Below are 27,669 nucleotides of genomic sequence, written 5' to 3' on the forward strand. Positions count from 1 at the left end.
ATGGTTCTGGCAAATATGAAACAAATAAGAAAAAAAGTGTTTCCTCCTTTTTTCATGCAGGTCAAGAATAAATGGTTACAAAATAAGAAGGTATTCTGGAAAGTTCAAGTGCTGTAGTGCTCTCCTGCTTAAAGAAAATTTGCACCAGAGAAATGACCCCATGAAACATTCTTACCAAGTACTTTTATAGAAATGCTCATACAGACACCAGTACTGCTTGACACATGTATTCAGGATTAGCCTATTGAAAGTATTTTTGCTCTTGACGATAATTACGATGTTGGTTGCACTTCTCTTACTGTACTTTGTGACCCATATTTAGCAAATGATGGTCAACCAAATAACCTGCTAGCTGTCAAGGAATTAGTGACAGCTAAAAATAAAATAACAATAAAAAAGAAAGTTTGGGGCATTTTCTGAATAGAAAAAAGCTGTGATACTATGTTAATGCCCAAACAGTCCTGGCACAGCAACTGCACAAGGTCTGCAGTATACAGCAGCAGATTTCAGCCCTTAAACCCTTACCCATAGATGCTTCTGAATGTCACTGCAAAACCACACATTTCTATTATGTTTGTAGCCCTAGTGTCATCTTACTTTTGACAGCTGAAAATAGCTGACATACTAATCTTGATTTTTTCCCCATTCTTGCAGTATATCCTTCTTGAGGGCTCAAGTGTGGGCTCTGATTTTTCCCAGACCAACTGAAGTTGTAGGAAATGCACACCTTTTCCCCTTTTGCTTAAAATCATTTCAAACCGGTGGAACTTGTGTGGCTTCTCTTAATGTCAAGTTCTCACTATTTCTCCAGCTGCTGAAACTACGCTGGATGTATGTAACCTGAATTTCGCAACCACAAATACCCAATCAAAACTCTTCAGATTTCACAGATCATTTGTCCTGAGCAATCAGGGGGTCCTCCTAACCTGGGCATATTTACTTTTGTTTTGAGACTGAATACATGATTCGTGCACCTTTCTCTGTTTACGGTTTTAAGTGTGTATCAAGAGGACTGAGTGGTATTCTTAAGCAATGTTCATCATTGCTGCAAAAGAGGTCATCTATAAAGCAGTAACAGAGCTGAAAAGCGCATGTGTGTACATATTCATGCACAGCTTCTATTTTTGGAACCAGAGCTGCAAGATGGGCCAGAAAAAGATGTGATACATGTAGTGAAGAGATGCAGTTCAGGCTTTAAAGGCAAGTGTGCAATGACGATGGAGTGACTATATGATCTAGGTTCCATGTTTCTTAAGGTTACATGATGTGTAGTTTGGGAGCCCCAGTTAGAAAACATGTACTGTTTGCCCAACTTCTCTAACTAGAATGCTGATAGCTCCTTATTTACAGGGGCAGTAGCAACTGAAACCAAATAATCTTCCAGCAGTGCCCTGAGTCTACAGGACAATTATTCTTCCTGGATGACAGAAGACTGGTCAGCACTCGAGGGAAAGGGTTTAGGTTATTTTGGGGGCCACTGAGAAAAACGTGACTCGATCCCTTCAGCTGGTGTCTGGGGAAAGATGCAGGAACCCAAACAGCAGGTGTGACAACATGTGAGACTGGAACTCTTGAATCACCTGAATTTCAAGCGTTTCATCTTATTTCAATTCTCTGCATTCAGAATCTGTTATGGTTTTATGACCTGCATCAGTTATACAACTCACTGCAAAGCAGAAAGATGAGTCAGGACTGTGACTTTTGCTGATAGGTATCTTTTCGATGTACTGTTGGTTCAAAGACAGCAAAGGAGCACACATATTGGTCAAAAACCAACACAATCTATAGCTGGGGACAAGCCCTCCTTCTTAAGATTATAATAAATGGCATCATTACAGAAGCGAGCCATATTCTCTGAGCACATCCAAAAAGAATCCAGCAAGCTGCAGATAAGTCAGTACTCCTGTAAGTCTGCACATTAAAAAAAGTCATGAAGACTCAAGAACAAGCTAAGAGGAGGGTACGACATAACGGTTAGCATGCCCTCTCGCTTCACCGCATTTACTGCCCTAACAGGTTCTAAGATTTCACAACAAAACTTTTCCCCTCACTTCCAAATTAGCAGCTGTATCTCAAACAAATGACAGCAGGTCACTAGCCAGGCAGGGCCAACAAAGCTGCTTCCAGCATTCCTAAATCAGCTGGGGGGCAGAATCAAAGCACAATGCAGAACTAACAAGGACAGGGAGGCACAGTTGCTGCTAAGTGCTAGGCAAAACATTACTTAGGAAAACCACATTCAACTTCACTGCAAGAATCTAAGTGAGGTTCTTCAGGGAGCAGCTTATGAAATTCTCCCAAATTCTCCTTGCACATTACACGGAGACATAAGGAACAGCAGCACTACACAGCAGAGTGAAGTGGAAGCTGCTTTACAAGACCGAAGTTGAAAATTGCAGTTTATGGATATGTTTTTTTGACAGTCTGGCTACATCCTCATCAGTTTATTGCAAAATAATATCAGGCTTTCAATATACACTTTCAAATACTTTAAATTAAATACAGTTCTCAATTTTCTCTAACAAGGAACAACTCTTTTAAAACGGAGGAAACTGCTTTAAAAAAAGTCAGACTGGAAAACAATGTCGAAATGCATGTTCAGAACATGCATTTTTGGCATGTTTCAAATCCAGCCTAATAAATGCAGCATGCCACACAACTCTAAATATGCATATTAGCCAGGATCTTGTAGGAAAGGACAAAAGGAGGATCAGGTCTTATCAGCACTATGCAGCAGAGGCATTAGATGATTCACTACTAAAAGCCTATAGTATAGGTTAGTGTCACTCTCACCAAAAGCATCACGTAGGAGGATTTTTTGTCCTAAGCATGCAGAAAGAAAAACAAAACAGTCATGAGATAATGTTAAGATGAAACTTAGATATGAACAAGTGCATAATGGTTAATTTGCACACTTTTGCAAGCTGTATTTATCAAGGATCTGCAATGCTATGTCAGTGAGAAAGGATTTGGTTCTGTTATATCGTGACAATATGAATTTTTACATTGAATTGATTGCATACATATATTACATAAAGATGGACATGTCTGTGGTCCATAACTAGGGATCTTAACAGACTAAGGTTTATCTCAAATGGATATGAAGTGGAGAGAAAACAGTCAGGTTTCAGATACATGTCCCACCGTCAGAAATAAAAGCAGTATCAGAAGAGCTGTTATCAACATCTGCACATACCAAATTTGGTCCATTCTGTAAAAAGGAAAAAAGACAAGCCTCTGCAGTTTAGAACATGATTCTGCTCAGAGAAGCTATTCAAAGAAGTAAATGTTGGAACCACATGATTCTCAAATTAACTATCAATTCATACTCAAATTGCAAGGCAGTGAGAAAACAGATGGTTTTCATCAGCCCTGCACATGTTAGCCTAGGATCTGAAAGACAAATCAGAATAAAGCTAACTTCAGCAGTAATCCTGAACTAAGTAAGGTTTTATATACACTGTGAAAGACAGGTGTTTAGAAGGTTAAAAGAGAAGGAAGAAAAAAAGAAAAAAGAAATCACCCAGGATTTTATATTAAAATTACTAGCTCAGGTCTAACCTAAAATCTCCATTATGAACTTGAATTGGAGATGGTATCTTTAACTATCTTCTCTTTGTTACTATTTTTAATTTGATTTAGCCATCACAAAAAAAAATTACTTTCTCCCTTTATCACACCCCTTTTCCCCTTTTTTGGTGCTGCTGCAGGTTTAAGTGGCACAAGCAGTACACTTAAAGATAGCACACTTCAGATACAGTTCTGCTGAGGACACTTGTGCCAGCACAGGTTCTAGTTAAGTCTGCAGAGAGGGTAACAATACTGAAGTCATTTAAAATAAAATAAAATAAAAAGTTTCCATTAATGTAGTCCTGAGATTTGACCAAGAGAAACTCACAAACAAGGAGCAAAAAACTCACACCTGCAGAGCAAGAAGTGCTCACTTGTAAAGTTGCTTTCCTGATCATAATCGCATTTTAAATCAGGAGCCTCCCAGGCAGAAAACACCTCTTAAAAGATGAGAAACAAAAATGTGCAATTGGGGCTAGAGAATGTGCTGCTCACATTTACATTTGAACCCCAACCTCTTCTAGCAACAGACTGCACTTTGCACTGTGTTCACATTTTGCCTTCAGAAACGTCTATTATTTTTAGGAACAGAACTTTATACTCAGACAAAAATTGCAAACTAATGAAAAATATATTAACCCATCTTAATACATTCCTCAGCTAAGCATTTAGAAAATATTTTGGATTAAATATATTGCATTCTGTCCTAAATGGATTTAAGTAATTAGCTTCTCTTTTATCCTCCCTCCCATGCACAGCAGAAAACATTTTATGAATTTAACAATAGTATAGCTTTCAAAAACAGCTTAGCAAGAAGTTTTACAAACAGAATAAAGAATTCAGTAGCTGTCTAAATATTTACAAAAATATAAAGGAGAAGAAATAAAGTTTATTATACAGTTCACACAATCTAATACACAAGAAACAGACTATTGCATTCATCATAGAGCATGTGAAATAATCGCTTCTGAACTTTGGATTTGATCTGAAACTCAGATTGCAAAAAACAGACTCCAGTTTAGGAGATTCCTCTGTTCTACATTATTATTTCCAGAAGATAATAAAGTAACATCCAAAAACTAAATACATACTTTTTCCTGAAGAAAGTGGAAGTAAATAGATATTTCTGAATTCCACATAAGTTCTTAATTAAAATTGAGAAAGACAGTCAATCTGCATTAAAAAGGAAGTTATAAATCTTACCTTTATCTACTACATCCCAGACTTCAACTTTAACGATATCATCAGTGGCTAAAAGCACAATGAGAACATAAAATGTTAGAAAAAGGGTACCAGCAAGATGGGCAAAATCTGTCCCCCACCACACAAAGCCTAACCCAAAGCAAATAGTGCCAAAGTAATGAATCGATGTAAAAAAAAAAAAAAAAAAAAAAAAAGCTAAGTAACTCCCCAGCAAGTTAGAAAAATCCAGAACATAGTGTAAAGAAGGCTTGTCATTGAAGAACCAAGATGTACACCAAAGCTGTGCTCTCTAAAGAACTTCTTAAAAAATACTAGTAACATAAGTGATATTGTTAGCCTTCCTTCAAATATTATGTTAGATTTGGAGCATGTTATAAAAATTTCACCTAGATTCTCTTCATAACACACAGAGGTTTACACATTCTTCTTTCAGAATAGATGTAAATTAAATTTGGAGAATAAAGTCTAGTCTAGAAGCAATGTGCACATTTGGAAAAATGGGAATACACATATGTAAAGATCAACTATATTAATAATAATTTTATGTAAATGTGACACGGGGCAGACCACTCTTGTGGTTACAGAAATCTCTGCAAATTTCAAGATACTTTGACTTATTCTTCTGACAAAAATAAGGTATTACTAGCAATTTTGCCTCTTAAAGAGCTGTAGAGTCCATAAATAAAGTAGAGCAAGGGAGAGATTTGAGTTGCTAAAATCTAAAGCAAAAGAAGCAAAATTCTAACTACAAAAAGACCACTGCTGACGATGACAGCTAGCAGTTTAATTTTGAGGCTATATGCAGAATAAATTAATAGAAGCTGCTCATTGAATGTGAACAAGCTGTTTCATCCTCACAGGGTTGTTCCAAGAAACAGCTGCTTTTAGGAAATGATGTAAGGCACTAAGCAAAAGCTTGTAGTTGGAGCAACTCAGAACACAAGCCACAGAGTAAGAAGACAATGGCTCAAAGTAGGAAATAATCTCCTATCACAGCATTGCTGAATACAGCTAAGTGTCGTTGTCAAGCCAGGACACATTTCCTCTATGGAATCCACTGCTGGCTTAAAACATTTCAAAATTCTCTAAAGACAGATGAATAAAGAAAAAGTTTGATTATTCACTTCCTGAGAAAAAGTCTTTCTTGTAGTCAAGCATAAAGTCAAACCAGAGGCTGTTTTTCTCATAGCAACTCCCACTTAATCCTCCAATTTGCTGGCAAGGCATAAGATGAACAAGAGATTTGCCCAGGGTCAGCCTCTGCATCACAGGCCCAGATGGTACACAACAGGCACACAGAAGTTTGCAGTCCTCCGTTTTAACCATTATATTTCTCAAATTCCTTTTGTCCCTGAATATTTCTATAAATCATCAATTCACACAGGGCTATAGCGCAACCACTCCCCATTACTCACATGACTGGCATCCAGATGGATGAACAGATATCCATACCTACCAGCTCTCACAATAAGGTACTCTTTTCTGTGATCTGGGATGCTTAACTCCATGGTGTGTTCAGGGTGCACCGTGACCCAGCAGGTGCTCTGACACAGATAACCCTGTTCTGCCCCCAAATTCAGTTGCTGTAGCTGGGACTGGTACTGCTACAGCTGTTTCAGAAGCGCGAAGAGATGGACAGATCAACAAAGTCAATCTTTTTTCCTCTCAATAGTCAAGACATTCTGCAAGATGACAGGACACTTTTCTCTTTCAGATGGTAAACTTTGCAGTACCACTAGAGGAGCCTAGAAAGCAGCTTGTTCTTTCCTGCAGCTTCATGTGAGGAAGCAGATAACTTCTGGGAAGCAGGTTCAATGGAAAAGTTGAAACCCATTTCTGGAAAACAAAGCTCTGTGGATGACATGCAGTGTCCTCCTAGGAGATGGACTGTTACCTGGCACTGGAACTTTGCTCCAAAGCTCCAGTTATCTCTACCTTCTTATCCTAATACCAAGTGCAAGTGCACCCTCACTTATGGTTTGTTCTCCTAGTGAGTAATCTATGCAGTACTAAAGTCCTGCTGGGCAGTATGGCTTCTAGATAGCCAAGGACTGGAACTGATTGATGTAGAAAGGAGAGACCTGCTCTGCGCCCTTTTAACTCAGGGGAAACACAGAGCTTAGCAAAGAACTTGACTACACAAGATCCAAGAAAACCGTTTTTCCATGTTTTATTCCCCCCCAACCCTGGTTTAGGAATAGTGATTCTGCTAGCTACTAGACAACAAATTCTTCCTTTTCATCACCAGCTTCATTCCTGATTATCTTGAACACACAAAGGGATAATTACTTTAGTGCTGCTGTGTTAGCTTTCTTATGACTCATACACAGCTGTATGAGCAGCATCTCACCGTAATGGCTTCTGAAGGCATGTTGCAAAAGAAGAGTGCCAATTCATCATTTTAATTCTATAACTTGGATGAACCTAAACTCGTCGCATGGGTAAAACCATTGGGCCACCTCTACTCAGTTGCTGTTTGGCTAAGTAGTCCGCAGCCAGCTGCACCCAAGACACTGTTTTCCTGGAAAACAGCATGAAGTGAAGAGGCTCCATTTGCAAGAAAGATCCTTTAAAAATAAACTATGCCTTTATGGATGGCTTTGTCATAAAAATTCACAGATTCTCAGACATACTTATTCTCATAGTTACATGATTCACCTCATATTTTGGATCACAAATCCTACAGAACAGAACAGCTCTGTCATTCCACACACTCATCTATAAAGCTTTCGAAGTATTCTGAAGTACTTTTTTTAATTCTTACTTCGGACTCCCTTTCAGACACTGACAGAAGGAGAATAAAATTGTTGACTAGCATAATCTAAGAACTGAACATTAGAGTTGGAGATGGTATCTCCATACTAGGCACAAAAAAAATTCTTTAACAAGGACAGCCATCTCAGAAGAGTAATTTTGTTCATTCTGAGCAGTGAAATATAACTCAGATTCCTTTAACTTTATTAAATCCTACAATATGAAACTTCTGCAGATATGACAAGGGGAAATTTCCAGACCTAAAACATTAATCTTCTAATACCTGGCAATATGAGAATTCTGGAACATGACAGCAATTTAATTAATATCTGTAAATATTTGCTGCCAACTACCTCATAATGTTTATTCAAGGCAGCTTGAGAGCATGATCACAGGCAAAATAAACTTTTTTTCCTCTACAGATTAACTCAGCCAATAGGATGGTAATTAGATCTGAATCAGCTTTTCAGAGTGCCCACATCATTTATCTTGGATGGAAAGTTTTCACAACAGGAAATACACTTTACAAAGTTTTTTAAAGGTGGTTATTTTTATAAGTTTTAAGGAGGTCAGCCAGCAATTTCCTGTACTACTGGAAATTATTAGTAAGAAAAATAATACAACTTTCTAAAGTGAAAGAAATGGAAGTGAAAGGCACAATTTCATGTACAGTCTTCCAAATGTTCCAACTAGTTTGGCACCTTTGGGCAAAGTCCATCACCATATGTACACATTGCTGTCAACGCTAACCAGCAAGCCCTACAAAAATGTATCACATAAACATTAGAACTCAGCACTAGAAATAAAAAACCTGCAATTACTAACTTGCAGCAAAGCCAGCTTCACATCTAGCTACTTTCTACCCTGGCATCATGTCCCTGTTGAAAATGGCAGTGCCTAAGTCCCAGCTCAGTAACAGGAAATGTAGTCCCTAAAATATGCAAACATGTGAGATGGTTAGATCTTTCTACACATGGAACAAACTCTTCTAACACCTTTCTGCATGCCACTGTCCAAAACAACAAGGTATGAATTAGTCTCTTAAAACAAACAAAAAAAAATCAAATGTCAAATTCCAGTGCTGTATTTACAAGCAATGCTTTTATTATAAGCATTGATTAAAGAGGAAATTAAACATTTAAGTTTTTATGCACGATATTGTAGAAAATCACAACTGACATTCTGATTGCTCTTTACATTTCAATATCTGAAAAAGAAGTATTCCCTAGTTTTACCTAAGTCTGTTAAGACTAAGGTACTGAAGTTTGTTTTCTGGAGATGCTTTCCATAATCCAAGCAACTTTCAAGCTCTACCTTCACATATCAGTAATGGACGTGATGACATTCCAAAAGAGGAATGAGAGTGTGGGGGAAGGATGTCACAGCTCAAATGCGGTATGCCAGACGTGTCGCTGCAGATGGGGAACTCTGCATGAATAATGCAGATCTGTCAATATCTTGGGCCAATTGATAGACAAAACAGCAGGAAGATGGTACTCCAAAATAAAGGTGCTTTATGAAGAAACGTAGAAGTCAGCTAGCAAAGCTTTGCATCATTACAATACAGAGTCCCTGTCAAATATCTGAGCACCTGTGACACAAAGCTTAGCTCAATGCCAGATCCTGAACCTCTTTTTCTTCGACATCCAATGTATATCACAGCTAGCCATTATTATAAACACTTTCAATCTTTATCAAGAAAAGGGAGACTAATGTGAAAGCCTTTTTTCAAAGGAGAAGGAGACAATCTCCCGAATTTTGATTACCAGTACCTTGTGAACCTACAACAGCAGTATGTCCTCACACTCCTTGTGCTGAAAGCCTGTGAAACCAACAAGTATTACAATATCCCACAGCAGCCTGCTTGCAGACACATCCTGCGGCTCCATGATCATTGACATGAGACTTGTACATTACAGAATCACTTGACAATACAAATTTGATCACTGAATTATCCAAAGCACTCAATACAGTGTTTACCTCAACTTTATGCTTTTATTCCAGCTGTGGGAAGACAGAGAGTATATAACTCAGCATAAACTCAGAGTAGTGTGGAAAGACAGTATTTGATATGACAAATAAACTGCTGTAATTTTTTTTAAGCAAAATCAGACTTACAAAGCAAATTCATGCTGAATGAGTACTTCATCTCACAAGGCTGTGACATTTTTCATCAGGAACCTGAAAGCTGCATTTACCGTGCTGTTGAACCACAGCCTTATGCAATTTCAGTGCCTGTGCAGTCTTCTCCAGGCTAGATCCAGGGCTTTCACAGCCTCTTTAAACTGCCACAGCAGATGGGAAAATCACATCTCATCTCTCAAAGTAAAACAAGCACTTTGAAAAGCCACTGACAGTAACTCAACCTAAAGTCATTATTTCTACAACCATTTTTAAAACATCATTTTTATCATTTCCTGAATGTTGTTTATATTTTGATCAGACAGTGAAAGACAAGAATATACCAAGTTATTCACTTGTGCACAGCACAGTAATGCCAAGCACAGTTAGCTTCAGAGACAGATTTCCATAACAAATTTTTTTTTATCTTATCAAATATATCACAAATATTTCAAATTTTTTGGATGATCTATGAAAAACCTTCCTAGGATTGCAGCTTCCAAGGGCATATCCTTTATCACTTACAACATCCATTTTTTGAATACAGTTATTAAAAACACGATTGAGAAACCGTGAATAATAAATTAAAATAACTTGAGTGCTGAGACACCCTTTTTTCTCCCAAACACAGAATAAGATGCAAACGAGGCTGCAGTAGAACTTCTACCCCTGGCACAGACAATTGCTCCACAACTGTCACTCCCTCCACCTCTCTCCTTTTCTTACTTTTATAGTTCCAGTGGATGCTGGTGACTTGGATCTCCTGAGTTGGAATATATTCCTCAATAAATTTCTTCCCCTGCAGTCGATGCCAGAGTGTGGTTTTCCCAGTGTTCCTGTCCCCTCGGATAACAATTTTCACTGAGGAAAAGAACAAGCAAATAAATAAAGTTGATTAAAACAAATCTAAGAATGTTTGGAAAGCATGTTAACATTTTGCAAGAATTATTCAGATGTAATTAATTCTCTCATAGGCATGATGATTTGTTAAAAAACAAGTGGCTCAGTCATTAAAATTACTGTTCATTCAGCTACTGAAACTAGCTCAGCAGAAAGAACCAACGTCAAGACTGAGTCTTCAGAATCCTGCTCAACTTTAGCCAGCTAAGTTCCTGCTTCCACTTCTGCTCACTTTTCATCCTCCTACCTTCTCTCACTTGTATCTAGCCCTTACTCCAACTTTGTCATACCTATCCCTTTTCAAGGCTTCAAGACTAGGCTTCTCCTTCAATTATCTCCTCTATCATTCACATTTCTCCTGAAAGACTGCTCATTCCTTGAGGAAATAATATTTTCCTAGAGCCTCTTGCACAACGTCATTAAAAGCTCAAGGACCAGTCCCCAGCTGACCTGAATTAGACACGGTATTTCGTTCTGAAGTGCTGCTCCGCTTTCATAAGGGTGTGAATTTAAGCCAAGGCACTGGCGCAAAAGCTATGTGAATGTTCTTGGAGAGCTGAGAGGCAGGTTCCGGTGAACATTACCGTAAAGTTAAGCTGTAACCACCCTCAGCTGCCTCCAGCTTTCTTTTGCTGGGACAACACCCTGCTTTCCAGGGAAAGCAGAACAAGATCATGTATTGCTCTTCAGCTGCTCCAGATCACAGCTCAGATTAGCTCAGACAAGGAGGCAATCCTCAAGGAACAGAGTCTCTGTCAAAGGGACAAAGTAGCTCACATCCACAGAGGTCTACCTTAAATTCACCAAACTACTTCTGTTGACGGTTCAGTCCAATTCAAATCCAACCAAAAACAATCTACCTTGTATCTACTAGAAACAGGCTAAGTTGGACCAAAACAAACATGCCTTTTGGAGACACAAGCTGCCTTAAATATCACTGAAATAAAATGAAGAGAAACTGAATCTCCATAGATCCTACATGCCTCAGGTAGTGGAACAGTCTCTACAGCATGTGCCAGGTCTTATTGTGGTCAAGGTGTGAGCACATTGGTGGCATTCAGCAGAAGGAATTTTCAAAAAATGCAGTCTCAGGTAAAGCCAGAAAGGCTCCACTTCCCCTGTCCTGTCACCAGACCAGCTACTTGGGCCACTAAGCTGAACTACAATGATATGCATGAGCTTGTTCACATGTGCCTATAGCCACAACAAGAAAAGTTAATCAGTGGAGAAATACATTCAAACTCATCCCAAAGAAAGGAAGTATCCAGAATACTTTGTTGAGAAAACAATGAATCCATACAGTATCACTTGTACTGGTGTCATGAAATGTACTCAACCCAGCAAAGCAATTTCCATAGCAAGCAGTATTGTGGACTTTCCACAGTCCACCTAATATTACCTTGCTCTTTCTGAAAACAGTTAAGTATCGCTTTCTAAATTTTCTGTTTTATATATATGTGTGTGGTTTTTTTAAGTAGCAACAACAAGGCTATTGAGAGCACCTGACTTGAACAGAACCAGAAATTTTACACTTGCATTTGATACACAGGAGCTGTTATCCCCTAGAAAATGGGCTGCTCAGACATCTAACAGCAGATTCAAGTCATTAGCACTAGGTTGTGAATCACCACTCGGGCAAAAAAATCTCAGACTCAAGGCTGTCTTTTTTTTTTTTTTTTTTTTTTAATATATCTCAGGTGTTATTACAGGCATCTCCAAAAGGTAGCAGGACAAGCAGAAGAACCACATCACTGCAAGAAAAGTTTGTTAAAAGCAAGAGTGCCTAAAACAAACATATAAAAAGTTATACGAAAGTTTTGTCTGGTGCAATTTTGTGTTGCAGTTCTGCTCTGTTTTTGTTGGTGTTCTGCTGTCATCCACTAAGATATATTACTGTTTAGTTTTTTAAAAGTTATTTGTTAAAATAAAAAAAATAATAATCCAGGCAAAAATGAACAAAATATTTATATTTTGACTTCATTTATGGGTACCAGAGCATCTCTGTAGAGACAGTAAAGCATTTCTTGCATTTCCTATTGTACTATGTGGAATTCCAAAGAAGGATTCCCTGGATTTTTCTTAATTAATGCAACATGTCCATGGCATAGTTAGAATAAGAACCTATTTGCCCCCCACCCAAAATGTGAACCTTTTGAAATGCTCTCACTGCTTACCTTAGAAAGACATTTTAAAATTCATATTCCCTCAAAAATTACAGCACTAGCTACTGAAACAGGGAGGCCCAGGAGACAAATAGACTCTTCATCATTTATGCTGTCCGTTGTTTCTCAAGGTGCAGTTTCACTGTCACTTCCAGATGACTTATGTGTGAGCTATCTCCAGAAGAGGCAATCTTATACACCCCATGGCCTTTCCTGTGCCAGCACTACTGCTTCTGCAGCTATATGTAGAATTGGATCTGGGAACTGAATCATCTGAAAACTAGTCCCCAAATTACTTTTCCATAACACTTGATTTCAAAAATCTTTTGGGAGTAGCGCTGATGAAAATATTTCTCAAACTGCAATCAGGGTCTGGGAACTACCATCCTAAAACAAAAGAATGGGAGTAAGGGCTATAGTGCTTACAAAATGGATACAGAATATTTGTGAGGTTTTGTCTTTGAAAAACACATTTTAGCTGAAAAGCAAAAAGGAGAGAGTAATTTGGGGGATTTCTTTGAAATGCTGACTTTAGTATTTCATATATGAAAATATCAGGTATGTCAGAGGTTTAGGCCAGACCGACGTTCTTCACGAGGACAGTAGCCTGCGCGCCATGGTGGGTTTTGTTTTGTGATGTGCACTCCGGACATAATTTTAAGAATAGAGCCCAGAAGGCACAGGCATACGCAGAACAGCTAGACCTGAACCTCCAGCAGCTCCATGTCTTTTATTCCTGTCAGTTACCATCAATGGTAACTCTCAGGAAACCCTCTTGCCTGTGTAACCCAGCCAGAACTGTTCATGTCACTGTTCTTAGGTGATCATTCCCTTATATAAACCTTTGTGTTTGAGTAACCTGCTGCTTCTGTAATTTGTCAAGACACTTTAAACGAGCATTGCTGCCAAAGGAATAAGATATACCTCCCCCTCCCTCCGCCCATTCCCACTTGCTTTGGCCTGTGCTACCCTCTCTGGGCCAGCACAGCTATCTGACTGGCAGCATAGCAGACCTAATTCAAGTTCAGGCTACCCCAACCAGGAAAAAAGAAGCGAGTTTTAACAGATATACTATAACTAGTTCTCTATACTAGGAATCATGATCTCACATAAACATCTCAGCCATCACAAATGTTTTTAACACCATTTTTAATTTCTGTACTTACTATAGTACTCAGGCAACTACAGTGTTATTTGGGACATGGCACATAAAACAGAAGATGCAGATCACAGAGAGCAAATGAGGAGTGTGTGTGTTGGGAATGTGGTATAAAAATGCTTTTGTTTTGCAATATGATGTCCCATACTAAGGAAGTGATTGCTGCGAAAGGCTATTACTGGCTTTTGCTCTCATCAGAAATCTAAACCCACTCACCTTGCAAAAGTTTTCCTTTAGAAAACAAGACTGAGTGGAAGAGAGGCCACCAACACAACTCATTTCAGTTCAACTTACTTAAAAGTGCAAGCTACACACCACTTATAATTCTCAGTGCCATTAAAACACTACATAGTCTTCAATATCACCTCAAATAGCGGGTTGTTTGTTTTAAAATATACTTGACAGCAGTGAAGGCTGGCATAGCATAGCTTGTTCTAAACTCCACAGCAAGCCAGCATCAAGAGCCAGGCGATAAGGCCCACGTCCTGTTCGTTTTTATCAGCAAGCAACCCAAGGCAATCTCTGCATCCTACAAGTATTTCTGGTAAGGAAACATGGTTCAATTCATGACCAGTAAAGGAAACAGTTCTGTAAAACTAGTCATTGCGGCACCCTTTAATTTAGATCTATGCAGCTGCAGGAAAGAGAGATTTAAAGATCTGTGCATATTAAAGATGACTACAAAAAGCATTTTGCACTCCTCCGTTGAAATTCACATTGAATTTCATGTGTTTACTAAAAAAGGCATATTGACAGTAACACAGGGTTGAGGGTTAAGGGAACAGCTCTGCTCTTCTCTTAGCAATGCATTTGCATGTGACAGTCCTTCTAGCCTACATTCAACTGAGACTATAACCTCAAAATGCTGGAACCCATCCTATTTATCAACTGCCATGGTTATGTAGGGTACTTCAAAACCCTTCATAAGCCTCCTTGTATCTCCTATAAATATTATATAATAGCGACACTGGGAAGAGTTACTATGGAGATTGGAAAGCTTCCCTTAAGGCAGTGACAGAAAGCTGCAGTTTTATTGTAGATATGAAAGCAGTAATGAGAACACAAATCCTGTCAAGACAGGGCACAAAACAAAAAGCTTTCCAGAGGCTTTCGGTAATGAGAGAGAATGCAGCCAAGGTACTGTTTGTAGCTGAGCTGTTTGCATTTTTTTGGCCCCGTTGTTTTAATAATAAGAAGGTATACATACATGTAGGTTGGTCCCCCATGCAGGTAGTCAACACAAAGATTTATCCCGTTCTACTTTTGTGCCAGCAAGATGCAGTTGATATTTATTTTATGTAACACAAACATTCACTACCACAGAAATCAACTTTTAAATTGTATAACAAAAAGGCATTGACATTAGCTACCTCATCTTAAACATTTAACAGTGAAGCACATGAATATGTTCTAGTCTGTAGCCTCCACATAGCCTCTGCAGAGATCAATAGTCTTTAGCAGATTCCCAGGTATATGGTTGGCAATGCAGTGCTATATGCCCAGGTACAACAGTTTCACCCTCATCCCTAATCCTCCATTAGGAATTAATTAACAGTAACACAATGTTTCTGTTCATATTCATGACTCCTTGCTAAGATACTATTTTCTAAATTAAGCACTGTTCTTAGCATATTTAACAGATGTGATCTGGATAAATGCACCAAATGTTCTCCCTACTAGGGCACAGAGCTTCAAAACCACATCAATTCAAAAGCAGCCCATCACAGTAACACTAAAAAACCCTCTCCAAACTCTGAAGTGCTAAATTCTCCCTGCCTGTACAGTTTCAGATTACGATACAACATAATCTCCATTTCCCCAACATGCGAGCCTTTAGAGAAACTATTCTGCAGCATGTTTACAAATCAGCCTTATTCCAAACTGCTGATTTCTCAGTCTTCTGTAATCAAACTTCACTGCTGGCACAGACCCATACAAACTAATACTCACAGTGCTCTGTGTTAGCATGTCTATTTTCAGCAAGGATGACATAAATACTGTTCTCTGTATCACAATTGGCGCTTTGGGATGTATTGCACATACTTGCAGTGCCTTCTTGGGATATTTTATTAGAAATAACCTTTACTGAACTTCTAGGGAAAAAACACAACCCTGACCCTCAACACTGAAATTAAAATAATTCTGAAAGTGTTCTATGGAAAAAAAAAAGAGAGAGAGAGCAAATGTATCAGTTGCAGAAACAGATAATCATAATGAAATTATGTACCAAGGTAGTTAAAGGGCATACATCACTCACCTTTTATTAAAGCCTGACAGAGCTCAGATTTCAAAAAGTCCCTTATCATATAACCATTAGCGCTTAATTATAAATACTATGATCCAGGGCTGTACAGAAGGTCACCCACGCACTCAGGGGAATTACACTCCTGATGCTTTAACTGGCTAAATTTGATTTACAAGAAATTCTCTCTTGTGCCACAGTCAGCATAAGGCATGTAGGCATTCAGGACATCTCCTGCTCCCTGGGGACACTGCTGCACCACAGGTTCCTAAGTCTGGCACAAAAACATAAAGTTTGCCACCTCTTACTCTACCCACATTTCTGCATGCTCTGACATTTAACTGCATACTTGGATTCGGACAACTGCTGGCAAAAGAACCGCCACACAAGACGAATAGCATACGCGTGTCACGGTTCCACAAGGGCTCCTGGAAACTGGGCCCACCTGGGCACCAGCTGCCACCCACCGCGGAGGTTCGCTTCCCACCCGGGGCTTTCTCTGACCTGCCCCCCGTGACTCCCCAGAAGCTGGGCTCCAACTCACTGTTATACTGGACTCCCTTGGCAAATCTCCTCTGCAGAGCCTGGTTCATGGACTGCAGCCCTGCAGGGATATTCTTGTCTCTGACCGGAGTCTGGTCCGAGCCCACCAGCTTCTTCAGGGCTGAGAACATCTTCCTGGTCCCCCACCCTGGCCACCACCGGCGCTTCAGACACCTCCAGGCAACGGGCCGCGGCTCCGACTCTCAGGGGCAAGACGGCGCCGGGGGAGGCATAGGGGAAGGTCGCGGCTCGGAGCGCGGGGAGGGCAAGTCAGGGCTGGGGCCGGGCTGGTGGCGCCATGAGGGGCGCCCGGCGCTCGGCAGGGCGGAGGTCTGCGGGCTCGACTGCCAGGCCCGCTCCGGTGGGGCGACGCGGCGGGGAAGGGGGCTCAGGCGGGGCCCCGCCGCGTGCCTGGCGGAGGGGGCGCTAGCCGGCCATAGCCCGGGGCTGGGCCGGCGCAGAGAGGCGCGGGGCGGGGGGGGGTGTCCTGCGAGCGTCAGGGGCGAGGGCGGTGCGACGGCTCAGCCTCATCGGGCCCCGCTGGTCGGGGCCCGGTGCCGGGAGAAGAGGAGGCGGCGCGCGCCGCCCGCCGCCGCCATCTTGCCTCTTCCGCTTCGCCGCGGAGGGGCCGGGAGGCGGTGGCGCCGGCTACGGCGGCTCGCGCAGGCCAAGAGAGCTGGGGCGGCGGAGCGCGGCCCGGCCGCGGGGGCGGCCCCGTTCCCGCCGCCCGAGGGGCAGTGCCGGGCCCTGCGGACCGAGCCGTGCAGTGGCTGTGGGGCTCCCCTAGGGCCCCTGTGACCCCCCCCATAAGCCTCCTGCAACCCCGGATCCCCTGTGATCCCCCGGCGGCCTCCAGCGCCCCCCATAGCCTCCAGTGACTCCCTGGAATCCCCTCGTGTGACCCCCAAGGATCCCCCTGTGGCTCCCCATAACCACTGTAAGCCCTCCTGTGACCCGCTGCGATCTCCAGGAACCCCCTGTGACCCCCCCATAGCCCCTGTGACCCCCCCATAGGCACCCATATTGCTCCCCTGTGACCCCCCCCCAGGGTCCCCCTGTGACCTCCCATAACACCCCAATCCCTTCTTGTGCCCCCCAAGTCCCCCATGACACCCACATAACTCCCCATAACCCCCTCTTATGAATCCAGCCCCCCCAGTGAAACCCCCATAACTGCCCATAACCCCCCCATGACCCCTTGTAGCCCCCCATAGTGCCCTCCAGTGACCCCCAGAATCCTCCTGTGACCCTCCGGCCCCCTATAATCCCTTCCTTGACCCACCATGACCCCCTTGTGGTCCCCAGCATTGCCCTGTGATCCCATACTGTCACCCAGGCCCCTGCCCACCTCCTCCCCATGCTCCCCATTGCCAGTCTCTGGCAGGGCCTGGGATGAGGTGTGTGTGCGGGGGGAAGATGATCCGCTGTGGCCTAAGGGGAGCCGTGGGGGCCGTGATGTGGGGGACACAGCAGGGTCAGAGGGTACATGGGCACAGCAGCCCCCGCCAGGGCCTTGGGTGCCCCCTGGGGCCCAGGGCTGCCCTCCGTGTGCACCCCAGGTCCTTGGGTGCTCCGTTAGTTCCTGGTTGGCTCGCTGTGCACCTGGCTGGCAGCATGCTCCCCGTGTCCACCGGGATGCTCACCGGTGTGCTGTGGGCAGGAGTGGGGCCGAGAGAGCGGTGGTACCAGCCGCGGGGTGCTCGCAGTCCACCAGGTTCTTCCTGCTGCTGTTGTGCTGCCATATGAATTATTTGCCCCTAGTGAGGTGCTCAGTGCCCCCTTCCTAGCTGCCGGCCGTCAGCACGTGGGAGACGGGAGGCTGAAGCCCATCCGGCAGGATGCCCTGAGCCCCTTGGTGCCACCCAAGCACCAAGAAAGAGGCAGAAAGCGGAGGCTCGGTGGAGGTCACTCAGCAGCCCTAATGGGGTGTGGGGACCCAGTGGGGGAAGTCAGGGAGGTCTCAACAGCATCACCTAGTCCCTCCTTGAAACTGCCCCTCCACCCTACCCTGCACTTCTTTGGGCTCCAGATGGACATGTGGGGCTCATTAGTCACATTAGAGACATTTACTGCTTGGTCATGGCAGTGGCTTTGCAGGCGGCATGCCAGGGCTGCTCCCAGCGCCTTCCTGCCCAGCCTGGGCTCCTGTGCTTGGTGCAGGCAGCTCATCCTCCACCCCACATCAGTTTGACAAATGCAGAAACTCCTCATCCTCTGCAAGAAGAGAAGCGCATGGTGTGATGGCTGGACTTGCAGATCGCATGGTGAGCTGCTTGCTTTGTCCTTGTTATTAAGGACAGACGGGAAGCAGTTGGGACCCTCCAAGCATCCCCTTACTCCCGCAGGTGGTGGGCTCCTGGCCTCCGCTGGTGAGCAGGGCCATGTGTGCTGACAATGGAACAGGGCAGCCATGGGGTACATGCGCTGAGCTGGGCTTGGGGAACCAAGGGGATACATTAACATCCCCCAAGCAGGAGTAACTGTCCTTACAGATCCCTATTTGGGAAATCCCCCAGTGATGGAGACTCCACATCTGCCCTGGCCATGATCCCCAGTGCTTTGCTCTACTATCCCTCAAAAGGCTCCAAAATAGAAGCCCTCATGCCAACTAGAGCAGAAGGATCCAGCAGGCATTGCATGGAGAGTACACCCCAAGCTGGGACCCCAATTCAGTGCTTGTTTGTTGTGACAGTCTCTCCACACCCATCCAATCTTTCAGCTGCTTTTCCCTCCCTGAACTGTACTGAGTATCCCCTGCCCAGGGGCTGTCACTTCACTGCTCCCCACCACACTGAAGCTTGTTCAGAGCCCTTTCGTCAAGATATTTTGAAGTCCAATCCTGGTCTCAGCAAGTCTGCAGCCTCTATAGTCCCCCTATTTGATACGATCTGCAGAAAAATGATCGTGCTCCTCAGTTCGTCAGAGTCCCAGACCCAGGATGGACTCATCTCTGATCCAGCACAAACCCATCCCAGACCCATTCCAGACTGAGGATAGACTCATCCTAGACCCAGGATAAAACTATCCTAGCTCCAACCCAGACTCAGAACAAACTCATCCTGTACTCAGGAGAGACCCCTACCAGATGCATCCCAGTCAGACCCAGGGCAGGCCCATCCTGTACCCGGGATGGACTCATCCCATACCCTGGACCAACCTGCCCCACACCCAGGTAGACCTAGCACACCCATGCCCAGCACAGAGCATGACCAGAGGTGCTGTAAGCAGCACCTCCTCAGCTGCTACCCTGGTTTTCCTGCAAGCCCAGATGCAGTGGGATGATGGGAAGAGATGGTGCGGTGTGCGCAAGATGGCCCATACCTCCCAGCGAGGGAGCCCCGCAGTACTCCTTGCACTCCTTCTCCGAGTAGAACTGGTTCCCGTTGCCCTTGCAGCCTCCGTAGTTAAAAGTGATGCACTTGCCCTGGGCTGCATCAAATGCCCAACGTATCACCGGCTTCTGGCAGGGACCCTTGACGATGGGCAGCCTGCAGGCAGCTGCAGAGACACAGGGCAGATCTGAAGGCAGGCCAGGTACCAGGTGCTCAGGGCCAGGGTGCTGTGCCAACCCCCAGGTGCACAACAGCAACTCCCACACAGATGCTGGACAAGATCATTCAAATTGCCCAATTCCTTCTACTGCCTCTGCAAAGACACTTCCTGTACTTCTTTCCAAGATGCCCTAAGCCCACCAGGATGTCCCCCATGCTCTTTCTCCATCCTCCCTCCAGGCTAGCCCTGCTTTCCCAGGCCCCAAGCCCTTGTGGACAACCTGGGGCTGGGGAGTGTACCACTGGACTATCCCACTCACCCTCTGTCCTGCAGGCCTGCAGGCACTCCTTCTCTGAGTAGAAGTTGTTGCCATTGCCCAGGCAGCCGCCGTAGAGGAAGGTTTCACAGGCCATGGAGGAGAAGTTGTAGAAGAAACGAGTGAGCATCCCGCTGCAAGGCCCAGGGTCTCTGTTCAGCCTGCAGGAATCTGTGGATGAGCAGGACATGGGTAGTTGCAGGGAAATGGTGCAGATACTGAGCGATGGCATGGGGCAGAGGGATGCCCCGCTGTTGAGGGCCAGTGCAGCCCATCTTCTCCCAGGTCATACCTTCCTTATTGCCGACGTAAAGGGGCAGGGGGCCTGCAGCTGAGCCCTCTTCAGGAGGCAGGACTGCTCTCCGTGCCCTCTGCACAGGGGAGGAAGTGCAGGTCAATGGGTTCCCTCCATATCTAGCAGCCCTGTCCTCATCCAAGATCCCTATCTTGGATCTATGCCAGATCCATGCCAGATCCATGTATTTCAGATAAAGACACGTGCAGTGCCATAGTCGTGCCCTGAGCTAGCCTGAGAACATGTTTCTGCTGCTGGCTTTCACTTACACGTGATGGTTTATCCTCCAGAATATTTTTATTTGCTCTCCAGCCAAGTGGGCTGTTTCTCTTTCTCCTATCTCCTCTTCAAAATCCTTCTAAACTCAACCCTGCAAGATCATTAAATATTGGGCAATTGTAGCCAAGGGATCAGGGCAAGGTGGGGATGCGGGTATTAAAGAGTGAAGAGCCTCACATGGAGCAGGTAGTAGGATGTAGACCTCCATCTACCTCACCTCCTAGAGCAGTGCCTAGCTTGAGGCTATGTCAGAGCCCAGTGTATGTTCTTTGCTGGCTCCCTGAGCACCAGCCTCTCACTAACAGTCCAGCTGGCCCTCAGAGGCTCTCTGTTGGCCAGATCTTAGTCAATATGAGGTTGATGTGGGCTCAGCACTGAGCTGCTTTACCCACCCTGGTGGTGGTCTCCACATCCTGGCTGTAGTACTCAAAGACAGGCAATTCTAAGAGATACTAGGCTCCAGATGCAGTAACTTTTATCCTATGAAACACTAGACAAAAATCAGAGTAGGAAAAGGATGTTGCTTTATATTTGGAAGGGGATCTTGTGCCCACCTGACTGCTCCAGGACCCTTGCCACTTCAGCCTGTTCCTTCCTGTCCCCCTATCCTTGCAGGCAAAAGCCCACCAGCAGATGTGAAAGAGCACCTTCCAGGGTGCTTTGTGGAGATGCTGCCTGAAGAGTGTGCCTGGTACACAGATTATAGTCCCAGGACACTGAATCTTCAGTGGCTTTGGCCTGGAGGGCCAGCCTTGATCCTTCTCAGGAGATCCGAGTTGAACCACTCACCTCCGGTGCAGTTGCAGTCTCCTGGGGGATACATTCACCTAGGTCAGATGATGGTAAATAAAATCAGCAGCTTGAAAAGGACAGTTTCTCAACAAAGTCATCTCACTGAGGCCTGGTACCATGCAAAGAGATGCCCTCCCAGCTTGCCCCTGGCACTCTTCCCCACTTGCTGCTTTCCATGTCCTTGAGGCACTCCAACTTCTTCCCACTCTCATAAGCCTCACTGTGAAATCCCCACACCCACCTGCATCATGCTACCACTTTCTGGGCTGCTGGGCTAAGCAAGCAGCTCTTCAGGTCCTGGAAGTGCCCAGCCAAGGGCAGCAGTTGCAAGTGTCCCACTGGGTCAGCTCTGGCATCCTGCAGCCTTGTCCCATCACAGCTGTTGTGGGAGGATTGACTCTAAGGCACAGCAATGACCCCACCAGCTGCCCTGGGGCAGCAGAAAACTCGAAGCTGGTAGAAGCTTGACTGACCTGTGGCCTTGTGTCCTCCTCCCCATCACTTTAAAGTCCTTTTCTCTCCTTCCTCCATCCTGAACATCTCCCTTTTCCCCCACCTCTGTGCACCAGAGTTGGCACACTGTAAACAACAGCCACACCAAGATGAAATGCTGGGGCGGGGAGGGGGGGCAGCCAGTAGGAGAGGCACTGTGTCTTCACAGAGGGGAGCAATGATTTACCTTTATTAGTGAGGATGAAGACGGAGTCCTCAGGGATGCCAAACTCCAGAGCCAGCTGTTGGAAAGCCTCGATTAGATCTTCCCTCAGCTCTGGGCTCCTCCCTGGGAAAGGGAAGGGGAACAAGCTGTCAACGGGCAGTTGGTGGCTGGTGTGTGAGAGGGTTGGTATGTAGCCTCCCAAGCACCCACCAGCCCACGGAGCTCAAGCATCTGCAGGTAGAGGTGGTATAAGCCTCACTATCCTATCCAAACTCTCCTACGTTACTCTCCCATCAGCCTTGACTAAGGACTTTGATAAAGTGGTTTTAATGTCTCTCAGTCCTGGAAGACAGCACCGCCTGCCACTTCCAGATCTGGGTTTCTTCCAAGCATGTTTTGCCGTATTTATTCCACATGACAGCCTTGTTTGGACATTCATAGCATGACAGGGCTCTAAGCTGAGCCATAAAACTCATCATTTTCCCTGCCAAAGATGAACTGGACTCAAGTCACCACCTTCAAAGCTGTGGTCAGATTCCTCAAGGCCAAGTGAAGGGCAGTGCTAGTGAGCTATTTAGTCCACCCAAGCACAATCTGCTTGCCCAGAAAGTGTCATAGCCAGACATACCGTACAGTTTCAATGTAGTAGTTGGACCAAAACTACTTTTCTTCTTCATCAGAATGATAGCATATTCTTCATAGTTGGTGCGAAGCACATAGGACTTGATAGACACATCCCATTCTGAGTAAGACAGAGATGCACAGGATGTCATTTCTGCCCTGACTGTGTGTATGATGATGGAGGATGGAAGTGGAAGGGGCCCAGCTGAGAGACAGTGACACCAGGCCGGAGATTGTGCCAGCCACACAACGCATGCCATCGACAGGGCCTGTTACAGAGCATCTCATATGAGGGAAGAAAAAAGGGAAGATAAGACAACCCAGAGCTAGGGGCTGAAATTGGGCGCTTAATTCAAGAAATGATCTGATTGTTGGGAAACAGCTACTGACCCTTATGCAACCATGACTCCATTTGGGCCTCCTGATCTCTTATTATTTGAGGGGATTCAAAAACAAAGGTTTGCAGACAAAGGAGATGATACTATCCATACTCCTGAAACACAGCTAGTGGGAGCCTGCCCTGGCGTGGGACCTTGGAGATGGAAGGGATCTGCTCAGGTATTCCATAGCCTTGTGCCCACACATGGGCAGCTCTGAAACAGCCCCCAGGACCTTGTTCCCTCTTTTGTCTGGAAACAACCCAAACCATGGAGTGGTTTCCCTTTCCTTGGGAGCTCTGCTCTCATCAGCCTCTTTCCCAACCACCAGCTGCGTACTTCGAGGCCCAGATCTGATTTGCATGGCCTGACTGTTCAGCAGCTTTCAGGCCAAGTAGATCAGCAGTCAATCTAACTTACTGGGGTTATAGTAGGTGTATCTTCCAGGGATGCTGGTTTTCTGGTATTCTCCCGAAACATGGGTGCAGTCATCTTGCCTAGAGAGAGGAAGAAAGCAATCATCTGCTTGGAGTGATATCTTTTCCTATTTATTGCATGAAAATCCTGCCTGAGGCACCAAGACTGGCCATGGCACAGGATCCCTGAAATCCCTGCTGCCCAAACATGTATTGCTGCCTCCTGTTTCTAGTCTGGAGTCCTGGGCAGCTGTGAGAGATAGAGGGAAATCACCTGGTGAGACAGGGGGACAGGAAATGCCTCTGTCAGACAGGGCAGTGATGGGAACAAAAAACAAAGGATGGAGGGGAGTTTCTGAACTTCCCTGACCACGAGGAGCAGAGCTGACGACACTGTCAGGAAACAGTAAGCCTTTTGGGCTGAGATTGGGCATTCATTATTTTGAGCTCAATCTAGGCCCACCTCAGTGCTCAAACTCCAGCCAGAGCAAGTAATTCTCCATGCCTGATCCCAGACCCTGGGGAATCCAGCACCCCTGGATGGGAAATCTTTGGGAGTGACTTGAGCAACCACAGCAAAAGCCTACACCATAAGCACTGCATACCGGAGCCTGGTGCTGATGGTGCTGATCTGATCATCATTCAGGCCAGGGCCCAGCACCAGTGTGCCCATGTTGAATTTTTCCTTGTAGTTCTTCATCCATTTGCAGGTCGTGGCAATGGCAATGTCATACCACTTGCCATACATCTGTGGGGAAAAGAAAGGGATATCTCTGCTGTGACCACTCTTCACCAAAGCTAGGGCATCTTGTGGTTTTCTGGAGAACCAAAACACTTGTGGCAAAGAAATCAGTCAATGGGGGGATGGAGCAGGGTGCTAGGGGTCAAAGCCGCTGCAGGATTTAAGAAGCTGCTGGGCTCCAAGCAGGATTTTCCAGATCCCTGGTCACTAACCTCCCCAGGATTTCAGACTTGGATTACTGGCAGGGCTTGAGAGCTGCTGGCATGCTGCCTTTCAGGAGGGACAGTGGGCCAAGCTTACTGGGTCACTGGCTTTACAACAAAACTGTGCTTTCTGAGCATGAAACTCAGAGTAAAGCATGGGTACATGGCCCTGGAACAATATTGAGGGCTGGAACAAGGTGCTGATCTCTCCCCATGTGATCCACAAAGTCAATATGTGAAGCAGAAAGTGTGCAGAGATTGTGGGAGTTGATCCAAAATGCAGGGCTAGATGCCCCTGTGTTTCACACCAAACAGCCAGGGAAGTGAGGGCCAGAACTGGAGCCCCATCCAAGGTGGGTGCTCACTGCTAAGTGAGTGACGTCAGCCACATCTCACCTATTCTCCATAGGGCCCATCCCTGCACCCAGGCTGACACTGCGGCCTTTTGCGTGGGGATTCAGACAGTCTGAGGCAGCAGAAGAGGGAGATGAGCGGGGGTTCCTAAATCCCAGGGGAGTACTCTAACCACTAGGCAGAGTTTGAACCATTAGGTAGCATCTAACAGGCATCCCATGTTCCCCTGATAGAGAGCTCAGATCCATATGCATGTATGGGAATGTGCAGAGCTCCATGGTGGGGAATGGAGATGCCAGTGATTGATATCCCATGTCCCATCCCAGCCAGCCTGCACCCTCCATGAATCCTGCATATTAGGGCTGTCAGCAGGCCATGCACGTACGTCTTAGGCTGTGTAGATCAACAAGCATCTCATGGCATTTATCTGCCTCAGCCACTTGGGCTCCAGCTGCCTGTTGGGGTATTTGCTGGGGGAAGCCACAGTGCAATGAGATGATGGCCTACGACAACAAGCTGGCTCCTCTTCCCAACTGGCACCCCAAGGAGGTCTGCACTGCCAAGACCCATCCTGCAGAGCATGGGAATAGGAACAGTAATGGGAAATATTTTCCTCCTGTTCAGAGGAAAACAAAATGAAGCTTTCCCCCCATCCCCTCTGCCCCCAGGCTAAAGGGACCACAGGCTGCTCTTACCCGCTCAGCATCAAAGTTCTCCTGCACTTGGATATCCTCCTCCTGGTCCCCAATAGGGGTCCCACTGGCTGCGACAAGGAGAAGGAAGGAAAGAAGACTCCAAAACATCATGTCTGGCAGCTTTAGAGTGCCCTCAGCCCCAACTGCTGACCAGGATCCCGGACTCTGTGCTGTCCCCACAGCGCAGGAGCGTGACCTTCAGACTGGCAGCCAGTGGGGAGGGGAGCACTGGGGCCTATCAGGGAGGTGTGGGGGTGGCTTGTGGCCCTGCATACCTTGACCGGGCAGGCCCTGGGGCACATCACAGCGTGGCCCTCAGAAATGGCCAGGATTTGTAAGGCATAGCTGTGTTGAGTCTTATTGAGAGCTGGCATGGGATGAAGGAGGGGAGGCTAGCATCCTTGTGCATTGCTCTCAGTCCCTCGGAGGTTTCCTGCACACCTTGCTCTTCTGCGGCCTGGCTGAGATCCTCATCCTTGCCTGTCCCTTCACCTCCTGCCGCTATCTCCTTTATTCTAACTTGAGATTCAAATTCTTGTTGTGGGATCCTACAAACAGTCCTGCTGCTGCCCCCCAGCCTCAATCCACTGCATCAGACCTTGCTCCTTCCCAGGGCAGTGGGCTCTCCGTCTTGTATTTGTGATCTGAATTACTCCCCGTGAGGACCCAGAGGCAAAACCTCAGTGTATTTTTCTCTTATTGCCTGAGATAGGATGTGAACTTGTATGCAACCCTTTTGCGAGCTGCTGAGTTCTTGCTTGGGGCACCTTCCCTGCCCACTGACGACCAGGGATTGCTCAGAGTGTGGAAAGATCTGCCCTTTGCACACTATATTTAAACTGTTCCTCCTGATCAGACCTCCCAGACCTGCTGCTGGCAGCCATGAGCAGATGTACAGGCATGACAGCCGTGAAGGAAACCCCACTAACTAACATGGCTGCCCTGCACATCCCTTGCTGCTGCTCAGGTCAAGTCTGACCAGCTCCGAATATAAGCCTGCTTTAAATGATGCGGACAGGGCATGGAACCTCCAAGCCCAGGTAAACCAGGTGAGCCAAAAGGACCTCCCAAGCCTTGGAGCTCACACATACGTGTAGACATCCCTTGGCTTGTGGACTAGTCTGACCCTGCAGAGGAAAGGACCTTAGGGGCCCCCTGTGGTTATCCCTGATTCTGCCTAGTCTTGACCATTCTCTGGAGGGATCAAAAGCCTGGGTTGCCTGTCTCCCTCCTAGGAGAGGGGATGCCCTTCTTGAAATCCTTCATTTGGACTCCCAAGCTTCATCCTGATGGCAACCAATGCCCAGGAGTAGTTTGAGAGCCACTCACCCTACTTCCAAGTATCCCCAGGGCCTAGCAGATACTGGAGGAACCACAGAGGGGCAGGCCATCCCTCCCCACCACTGTTTGCCTTCTCAGGATGATTAACTGAAACCAAACAGCCTGAGGGAAATGGCAAACAGAGCAAAGGGCAAAAGCCCCTCTTCAAGTCAGCCCGTAACTCAATATTTACAGAGAAAGGCCAGAACCAGAGGCATGCTTGCAGGAGCCTGCTGGACTTTCATCCCTCCTCCCTTCTACTGACTCTATCAGGAGCCACCTATGGGTGCTTTGTGTAGAGATCTGGGTGCTGCATGGCTTCTGTGGCCTGCCCAAACAGGCAGTGGTTCTGGCAGGGTGCACAGCCCCAGCCCCTGCTGTCATCCCCAGGCAGCATTGTGGCACATCTGAGATGACCTCCAGGAGCAGTGAGGCCTTTGAGCATGGAGTCAGGG

General features: G+C 45.6%; 2 protein-coding genes across 3 annotated transcripts in view; both read right to left on the bottom strand.

The window, feature by feature from the left end:
* RABL6 (RAB, member RAS oncogene family like 6) overlaps window positions 1-17,247 on the bottom strand; it is a 54,185-nt gene extending 36,938 nt beyond the window's left edge. For both annotated transcript variants that reach the window (XM_062590860.1, XM_062590859.1), the window contains exons 1-3: window positions 16,656-17,247; window positions 10,375-10,509; window positions 4,774-4,821 (exon numbers count right to left, since the gene is read on the bottom strand). In XM_062590860.1, coding sequence (XP_062446844.1) covers window positions 4,774-4,821; window positions 10,375-10,509; window positions 16,656-16,785 — 313 coding nt within the window. In that variant the 5' untranslated portion in view covers window positions 16,786-17,247. The remainder of the gene's footprint in view (window positions 1-4,773; window positions 4,822-10,374; window positions 10,510-16,655) is intronic.
* Window positions 17,248-18,794: 1,547 nt separating this feature from the next.
* On the bottom strand, window positions 18,795-26,005 carry AMBP (alpha-1-microglobulin/bikunin precursor). Its single transcript, XM_062591133.1, has 10 exons — window positions 25,895-26,005; window positions 24,506-24,648; window positions 23,905-23,981; window positions 23,115-23,228; window positions 22,508-22,609; window positions 21,826-21,863; window positions 20,755-20,833; window positions 20,466-20,633; window positions 19,976-20,152; window positions 18,795-18,868 (listed from the first exon to the last, which is right to left on the bottom strand). Exons 1-10 carry the CDS (start codon window positions 26,003-26,005, stop codon window positions 18,837-18,839), a joined length of 1,041 nt encoding a protein of 346 aa, XP_062447117.1. The 3' UTR covers window positions 18,795-18,836.
* Window positions 26,006-27,669: the final 1,664 nt, after the last annotated feature.

The sequence above is a fragment of the Rhea pennata genome, chromosome 18, assembly GCF_028389875.1.
Source record: "Rhea pennata isolate bPtePen1 chromosome 18, bPtePen1.pri, whole genome shotgun sequence".
NCBI classification, from domain to species: Eukaryota; Metazoa; Chordata; class Aves; order Rheiformes; family Rheidae; genus Rhea; species Rhea pennata.

Coding starts and splice junctions, on each gene's coding strand:
- AMBP (XM_062591133.1), bottom strand. CDS start 26,005: ATGATGTTTTGGAGTCTTCTTTCCTTCCTTCTCCTTGTCGCAGCCAGT. Junction 20,834..21,825: donor AGACTGCAACTGCACCGGAG/GTGAGTGGTTCA, acceptor TCCCCTGTGCAG/AGGGCACGGAGAGCAGTCCT. Junction 18,869..19,975: donor CGGGGCTCCCTCGCTGGGAG/GTATGGGCCATC, acceptor CTCTTCTTGCAG/AGGATGAGGAGTTTCTGCAT.